The 8,688-nt window shown below is 41.7% G+C and overlaps 1 protein-coding gene across 1 annotated transcript; it reads left to right on the top strand.

The window, feature by feature from the left end:
- Window positions 1–1,564: 1,564 nt before the first annotated feature.
- crybb1l2 (crystallin, beta B1, like 2) lies at window positions 1,565–4,330 on the top strand. The gene is made up of 5 exons (XM_034538111.1): window positions 1,565–1,660; window positions 2,096–2,214; window positions 2,769–2,901; window positions 3,034–3,176; window positions 4,159–4,330. Exons 1-5 carry the CDS (start codon window positions 1,565–1,567, stop codon window positions 4,328–4,330), a joined length of 663 nt encoding a protein of 220 aa, XP_034394002.1.
- The last annotated feature ends 4,358 nt before the right edge of the window (window positions 4,331–8,688 follow it).

The following is an 8,688-nucleotide window of genomic DNA, read 5'->3' as shown; positions in this document are numbered from 1 at the left end:
AGCCATTCCCTCGTTCCGCCATTGACCTTTTTATGATGCTCACTTGAGCGCTAGGTTTTTAGGAAATTCAAACCTTGACGTCACCTCAGCTGTGTGGACTTGTTCGGAGTTACATTCGACTGGGTTGCTTTCTTCCCCAAGTGCTTTTTGGAATATGCACCTCATAGACTAACACCCAGCACAATATTTACACCCACGCAAGAAAGAAAATTTAGAGGGCTGTAATTTAATCGCCTTCTCCCACAGTGATGAAGTAGCCATGTACACTCTTTGCTCACCAACAGTTGAAACAGCAAGGTTATTGCTTCTCATCGCTTATTGCTTTTCCTGTTATTGTTTGCCCCATGCCTCTTGATTACAGAACTGATGAGACTTGAAGTGAATAATTCTGTGACTGGCTCTTTACCAGGTCTGCCTGGCGGTCATTATTATGAGACTACTATTGGGGTTAGGGCTTTGTATGTAGCAGCTAACTCTCTTTTTACTTCATGGATTCCTGTCATGAAAACATTATTATGAAGGTATTTTGTCTGCTGTCCAGGTTTCTGAGACCAAATATACATTGATTTTCAGTCTGTCATATTTGCTTGGTCATATTCTTCCTATTTCATCATATGTCTCTCTGCCTCTCTTTCTGTCCCACTGTCTCTCTCTGCCTCTCTCTCTCTCTTTGATGATGGGGGTATTTCTATTCTGTGGGGGCTGTGAGCTCAGCGAGTTTGTTTCTGTGTCTATAATCCCCTCTCTCTGGGCGCCAGCATATAAAAGCCACGAGGGGCCTGGTGCACTCACACAGACCACCAGTCCCAGCCCCGAGTCTACTCTTTTACGCACACACTGCCACAGGTAAGACAGTGGACAAACATCATACAGAACGAGAACAGACAAGTAAAGGAGGCAGCTAGAGAGCAAGAATAACCTGATGTAATACCTAATTATGAGAAAAATTTATTGGAGTTTGAACTCAAGATGTATTTTTGCACAAACCAAATAGCTAAATCTATTTTTTATGTGTATATACTTGTTAGTATAAATAATGCTTAAACTAATGCTTTAATCTAAAATATAAGAATAATATAGCACTTTAATGTCATAAATGTTACATTTTATTTTTCAGGTTCAAAACTAAAAATGTTTAAAGCTACAAAAAGTTTTATTTAGAAAAATCTCTTTATATGTTTATTTAGTAGGATTTTCTTTTGGACTTCATTTTGGTAACGTGTTTTGGTAGAAGGACATTTTATGGCATACATGTGAGTGTAAAGCCGTGACAAGCTAGTAATGTGTGTGGAAAGTCTAACCTGAATTTAGCTTTGTTGGGGATTGCATGAAAGGTAATAGGGGCAGAGGGAGGTATTTTCTTTATTCTTTTTTCTGAACAGAGGGCAATGTAAATATTCAAATACAGTATTGTGTTATATTATTTTGAGATATTGTGGGTAGGGTGTTATATTGTGTCTCTTGGTAAAGGGGAGGGTCCAAAGAAAATATTAACATCAGTTCAGTGGGCTTTATGTGACATCTATTTAATAATGCTTAAAAACATCTTCTGTTCTCAGTCATTATGTCAGCTGGAGGAGAGAAATCCAAGTCTGCTTCCCAGACTGATGGGAAGGCAGCTCAGAACAAGATGTCGGATATGGGCAAGATGGCCTACAAGGTACAACACGCACACACACACACACACACACACACACACACACACACACACACACACACACACACACACACGCGCACTTTATAGCAGATGATCAAAGATTTCATACAGATTTCACATACATTATTTTTCACACAGTGTGAAGCAGCTGGCCTCACACTAACAGTTTACCTTCAGGCTGATGTCTTTTATAACGACCAGCTAGTTCTTACAGCTCAGTGAGGGGGCGGCCGTCAACTAAAAAATTACCATGCAAGACCTCTATGTGTTCAGTTCCTCTGGAGAAAGCTGTCAGCTCTTCAGTTTACTCTACCTGCATCTTGTTTATCACAGTCTTTCTATCCTGTTTCTACTCTCCTTAGGTGTTGCTTTTGATTCTGCACACTTCTGCAACCTCCTTTTGACTCTCATTCTCTTTAATTGACCCCAACTATCCAGATGTGTGTGTATGACCAGGAGAACTTCCAGGGCCGCTGCATTGAGATCAACGGCGAGTGCATGAATGTGTGTGACATGGGAATGGACCGGGTGCGCTCCCTGCGCGTTACTAGCGGACCGTAAGTAGCCTGTGCACGTACAGCTTGCATGTACACACCCACCTGCACATAATCATGCTGTACCCAACACCCACACTCCTCTGAGCATGGAGCAATTTCTAAATTGTACCTCACCATTATACGACATTTCACACTTCACATTTTAGGCATGTAGCTGAGGCTTTTATCCTGAGTGATTTGCAGCAGCGAGAGTTCAGCAGTAGAATGAACTACCTGAAGTAGTAACATAACAAAGCAACAAAAAGAAATGACTGAGAGGAAAGAAGTGCAGCAATTCTCCTCTGATCTCATCAATCAATCCTGTATGTCTGAGGAGCAAAAAAATAAGCGAGTTGAAAGACGAAAAGTGTGTCAACTTATTAAACATGCATGAAGTGGACATCATCAGGGTTATTTAGTTTTTTTTACAGGCTTAGGCTTTCATGATTAATACAAATATATTTGTGTTAATTCAATGGAGTGCACCTTTAAAAGTCAATTCAATGATTGTCCATCATATTTAGCTCATCACCTTCTTCCCCTCTCGTCCTTGTGACCTTTCCTCCCCTCCTCAGCTTCGTGGGCTTTGAGCAAATGAACTTCTGTGGAGAGATGTTCATCCTGGAGAAGGGCGAGTATCCCCGCTGGGACTCCTGGAGCAACTGCCAGAAGAACGACTACCTGCTGTCCTTCAGGCCTGTCCGCATGGTAAACCCCCCTGTCTGTTAGGAAACAAGTGGTTTGACTTTGTAAGCTTCTATACATTTGCACTACTTTTCTACATCTTCTATCTCTTCTCACTTTTTTCCCCTCTTATTCTTTCCACACACAATCTTCTAGGATCCCGAGAAGCACAAGATCTGCCTGCATGAGGTTGGAGAGTTCAAGGGCCGTAAGATGGAGATTATGGACGATGATGTCCCCAGCCTGTTTTCCTACGGTTTCACCGACAGAGTGGGCAGCATCATGGTCAGCTGTGGAACGTGAGTAGTCTGGCATCATGCTACAAAAATGTTCTACTTTTCTTTTAAAGAATAGTTTGCGTTTTTACTGAGCACATTTAGCCTGGCTCTGTACAGATTAAATAAACCAAATGTAATGTGCTTATGAGTGAGCTTTAGAGGTGCTGGTAGGCAGATTCTGCTAGCCTGACAAAGCCGAGTTAGCTGTCTTCCCCAAGCGGCAACGTTTGGTGTTCAAAAATGAGGAAAATGTGACACTTGAAGTTGCCTCCAAAAGAGAGTCAATCCCCTTAGACCTCCATGTTAAAATGCCCCCTTCTTCAGAATGGAACAAAAAAAGTGTTGGTCCCTGTAGCTAATATCTTCGTTCATGAGAACTGTATGGGGGTGAATTTGTATATATCTCCCCTATTTAGATTATATTTAGTCTTAAAGATATGCATAATTAGGTCGTGGTCACTTGACAGTGACGGCGTCGGCACCATGGGTTGTACTTTAAAGACACTGTAAGAAGTCAATTGTTCTATTTTCTAGGAGGCACTTTTTATTATAAGCAACTAAGCAACTAACTAACCGGCTGTCTGTAGATTCTTATTTAGCGTACAGACTTGAGAGTGGTATCGATCTTCTCATCTAACTCTCCATTGATCTGTAACTTGGCTATCTTAAATTCTTTCTCTATTTGCAAGTAATCAAATCGTAATTTGTTTTCACATTGACCGCGTCAATGAAGGCGTCAGCAGTTTAGTCCCTGTCGGTGCTGTCAGAGGAGTGGCAGACAGCAGGCAGGGTTTCTTAAATGCTGAGATTACTTCATTTGTTGCGCACCCAGCCATCTGAAACATCTGTGATTTGGCATCTGACAGCATGACAAACAGATCGATGTCTTTACTTGTGTGATGTTTGTCCTCCCTTTACATCTGTGCTTCTAGCATCTTTCTCTCACATAAACCGTGTGTAAATTCTCTTTCCTCCCCTCTCCTCCACCTCTTTCTCTCCTCAGCTGGGTGGGTTACCAGTTCCCTGGATATCGTGGCAGCCAGTACCTGCTGGAGAAGGGCGAATACAGGCATTTCAACGAGTTTGGCGCCCGCTGCCCCCAGATGCAGTCTATTAGGCGCATTCGTGACATGCAGTGGCACCCACATGGCTGCTACACCATGTCCTCCAAGTGAAATCCAGCGAAGGCGAGGAAGAGAGGGATCGGAGGCTCAATGGAGACTGAGGGCAGGCATAGAGTTGCAGAGGGAGTCAGTGGAGGGAGGGCAAAGAAGGAAAGGAGGAGAGAGAGGGTGTAATATTATCTCCTCCATCCCAAAGATCACATGTTAGTTTGAATGCAGGATAGAGGGAATACAGTTGGTGGTTATTTATTTATTTTGCAACATTGTAATATAGTGAGCAATTAAAAGTTACTTAAAGTGAACGAGAAGATGATTACATGGACCCTCGAGACTGGATCTGATAATAAACGCCCTCTCCATTTTTGGCTCTACCTCTGTTCCCTTCTCCCCACTTTCCTCTTTCTCCTCCCCCTCCCTCCCCTCACACACTTCTCTTCCACATCCCACCAACGTCAGCCCTCACTCAGCCCATTAGAGTATCACTAGGGGTGGGGAGAGGGTCACCAGTCTGGATTTGATTTGTGTGTGTTTGTGTGGTGGGGGATCTGAGACCAACAAAAGCCGCAACAAGAAAAGTGGTGGCAAATATTCTGTGCTCAGATCCTGCAGCCACATCAACCCTAAACCTCAATAAAGCATCTTACATCCTAATCCACTTGAAACAAAGTCTTATTCAACAGTTACGTTTGTGATATGCATGTCCCGAAATCATAGATATGATACTTTCCTCTGGAGTTCGAGCACTTGCATTCATGCATCAGGTGATCAGTAACGACTCAACATGAATGCTAATGTGTAGATGTTGAAATATTTAATAGGCTCCTGCGTGATATCAACTTAAAGGGAGATTATATGTCACTACCAAGTGGTAAACAAATTTGTTAAAGGGTAACGTCCCTGATTTAAAACATCAAAGTCTGTTTAAAGGTGTTGGGGAGTACTCTGTTAAAAAATATGATAAATGGCCTCAAGTGATGTCACTTGAGTCAGTGTTGGTTGGGTCTGAGGACCACAAGTCTGGAAAGGAAAACAATCTATGTGTAGAAAGAAGTGAGCTTACCGGACCTGTATCTCCAGATAACACCCTGAATCTCAGACTGAACTGTCAGTGGTGAAGTGTCATTTGGGGGTAATTTGATAAGCTTTCTCCCTTCAACAGATGCACCTGAAAACAACCAATGTCAAACTCTGTACATCATTCTGCACAGTGAAGCTCAAACACCAGAGTAAAGGAACAATTAGCAAATACATCGTTGATTTGAGGGGGGAGTTTAATACATTTGTAAGAAAAAACTAATCCTCTTTTTTGTCTGAGATCCGGATGATAACAACATGAAACGTTAACACTAATTACACAGCAGTTTCAGGGCCTCCTACATGTTTGTGTTCCATTCATGCCAACTGAGCAGCTTGTCTTATCTTATCTAATCACCTGGAATGGTACATTAAGTTGCATCTTCATAACAAATATCAGAGAATGTGACTGCCAGGGCGATTTCTTATTTTTTAAGAAACAAACTACACCTTTAGTGACTCACTCACACACTTCAAATGACTTGACAATAAATCGCCCAGCTCACTGGATTTGGTATTGTTGGAGCACATCTTGAAGTCATTTGAGATTTCGATCAATCAACACAATGCTTACTGCAGAGACACAGATTTGTTTTCTACTGATGGAACAATTTGGACCAACATTGTTAATGTCTGAAAGAAGAAAGCACTCTATCTCCCTTGCAATAGAACTTTAGCATACCTAAAACAGCACATTATGCTTTGAAGCGTACTATGATTTCATTCATTATTTATCTTTCTCACCAACGGGAATATTAATGGAGGTTATGGTCCACAGACGTCAGCAGAAAAATTGACCACTTTTTTTTGATGAAATAAAAAAATCTTACCCATATTAAATATCAATGAACACCAAACTACATTAATTTATAATGCCATCTACGCATTTCCTCTGTGTGATGTGATCGATCCACTGTGTGACGTCTGTGATGATAGCCTCTTATAGAACAGGGCTTTTGCTGAGAGTGCTTCAAGTCATCTAAATATAATTTGACAGTTTCAGTAAACTGCATTAGAGTATCTCTCAATCATTGATGCTCTGAAATGATGCGTATAGTTCATTAATGTAGTTCACTATGTCCTTTCAGTAATTTGTTTTCTCCCTCGCCAACCGAGTCATAAACGTTCTATTTAAATACAACAAAACATGTAACTCTCCAATAAGAAACTTCAGTACACTGTACCCCAATATCCCACTCTAATGTTGCAACCAGTTTGATTTAGTTTATTATAATAACCTAAGATAACAAAAGAGAAATGGCCAAGTCAGTCTGATGTTTGTCAAGTTCATCAATGATACAAAAGGAGGATTTCACTCCACTGCTCAAGCTGATGTTAGCCAACGCAAATCCCCTGCAAAATATGACCTTTGTGAAGCCTTCGGTATTCAGTCATGGTTGATTCTGTGGGATGATGGACATTGCCAAAGGTGCTTATGTCCCAAACTGGGTGGCAGTAAGTAGCCAATTGTCAGTTACTCCAAATGAGTATCAAGGTTGGAAGCAAACCACCTTGTGATGAGCTGGAGCGGTTGGAGCACTTTGAAGGCTTAGAAGATAAACATCAAACGTTTCTTGTTAAATCATTAACAGAACATGTGAGCTGTATTGAAAAGAATAAATAAAAAAGTTATGAGTGTTATGAGCATTGCAGAGAGAAAAACACACTCTGTTGCTTGAGACTCTAATGGCAGCTTGAAGCTGTAGTTTAGAAAACTCTTGTTAATAATTGATATGATTCGCATTTAAAATCGTTAACTCTCTGATTCTGGCCCTCTGAATTTGATACAGCTCTAATTAATTCTAGCTAGCTTCTTCTCCATAGCCGTTGAGTCTTTTGGGTACAATAGAATAAAACAAATAAACAAAAAAGTATGTACAAATAGTGTCATTACAGTATTATTACATACATCTCTGCTGCCATGAGGATTCAAATGTGGCTTCACCCCCTCTGCTGTTCTACTCGGGCAGCTAATTGGCTGTCAGCCTTGGGTTATTCCACGAGGAGAGCTCTCAGTTATTACATGAATGAATATTGCACAATAAAAAGAGACCTCCCAGATGCAGCTGTAGCATGCAGTCGTCACCACACATGTAGGAGGAGAGAGCAACAGAAATAGCAACACCAATGGGAGGAGGTCTTCCAGCTAAGAAACATGATCATTTTGACACTTTATAAATTACTTGTGGCTTCATTGCATTCTCCTGACGTTTCCTGTTCCTGTTATATGATTTTTCAGTGCTCTTGACTATTTGCACAGGAAATATCTCTTCATGACGTTGTATGTGAAACATGTGCACCATAATCCAGGCTACTTTAGCAATAATTGCTTTGTAACAGATGCAAAGGGCTGTAGAGGTTTATTTTAACACGTTGATGCACCATTTCAGCACTTTGCTCATCATTTGTTCATCCCCACCTTACTGAAAAACGTATGTATCTGCCTCTGAAGCTGTTAAAAACATAATTCTAGCAGAACATATTTCCATATAGTCCCACTACTGAAATACACTCTAATGTTCAGCTCGGCGCTGTTCCTCCTCCCAAACAAGAGCGGGAAAGGCACACTTCACCTTTCACACTGGTACCCAGTTTAGATCAGTCTATAAATACATAGAGATAAGACACCTACAAGGTGTTAAATAAGGATTGGAGGAGTATTGACGTCAGACTGACACACGCGCACACATGCACATACGCACCAGTTAACACACATACATATGGGCGTTCATGTGTGAGTAGACCCAAGCACAAACCGGCACACACACATATACACACACACAGGCAAATAAGCCTGGTTGCCAGCCCTGCCTCTGATGTCATTCTGTGAATTGGGACTGTCTCTGCAGCAGGGCATTATGGGATAGCTTATAACAGCCTAATGGCTCCTTAAGGTATACCTTCTAATAATGGGAAGAGAGAGAGAGAGAGAGAGAGAGAGAGAGAGAGAGAGAGAGAGAGAGAGAGAGAGAAAGAGAGAGGGATAAACACACACACACTCCCTCACCAACACACATATCTGCCCAATCTCCACCTTCTCACTCCAATTCCCACGATACCCTTCTCACTCCATCGGGGGATTTAGCAGCTCTGACCGCCTGATTGGCTGCTCACCTGATTGGTCATACACCCCGCAGATAAAGACATAGTGCTTATAGTTAGGGCTGAATCAGGTTTGCCCTGGTCGAGCCCCTAGATATGCTGCTATAGGCTTATAGGCTGCTGGGGGATGTTTTAGGATACACTGAGCCCCTATCTCCTCTCTTCTCTCCTCCTTATGGATGAATTTACATCTCTCCATTGCACCTTACTAACTCTGCTTCCTCCCTGGAGTC

This window comes from Cyclopterus lumpus, chromosome 1 (genome assembly GCF_009769545.1).
Source record: "Cyclopterus lumpus isolate fCycLum1 chromosome 1, fCycLum1.pri, whole genome shotgun sequence".
NCBI lineage: Eukaryota > Metazoa > Chordata > Actinopteri > Perciformes > Cyclopteridae > Cyclopterus > Cyclopterus lumpus.
The sequence above is the reverse complement of the archived record's forward strand: the minus strand, read 5'-3'. Positions and strand labels throughout refer to the sequence as shown.

Bases quoted from the DNA above. Each gene is read 5' to 3' on its own strand.
- crybb1l2 (XM_034538111.1), top strand. From the start codon at position 1,565: ATGTCAGCTGGAGGAGAGAAATCCAAGTCTGCTTCCCAGACTGATGGG. The intron at 2,902-3,033 runs GTAAACCCCCCT...ACAATCTTCTAG, and splicing joins CCTTCAGGCCTGTCCGCATG to GATCCCGAGAAGCACAAGAT. The intron at 3,177-4,158 runs GTGAGTAGTCTG...TTCTCTCCTCAG, and splicing joins ATCATGGTCAGCTGTGGAAC to CTGGGTGGGTTACCAGTTCC.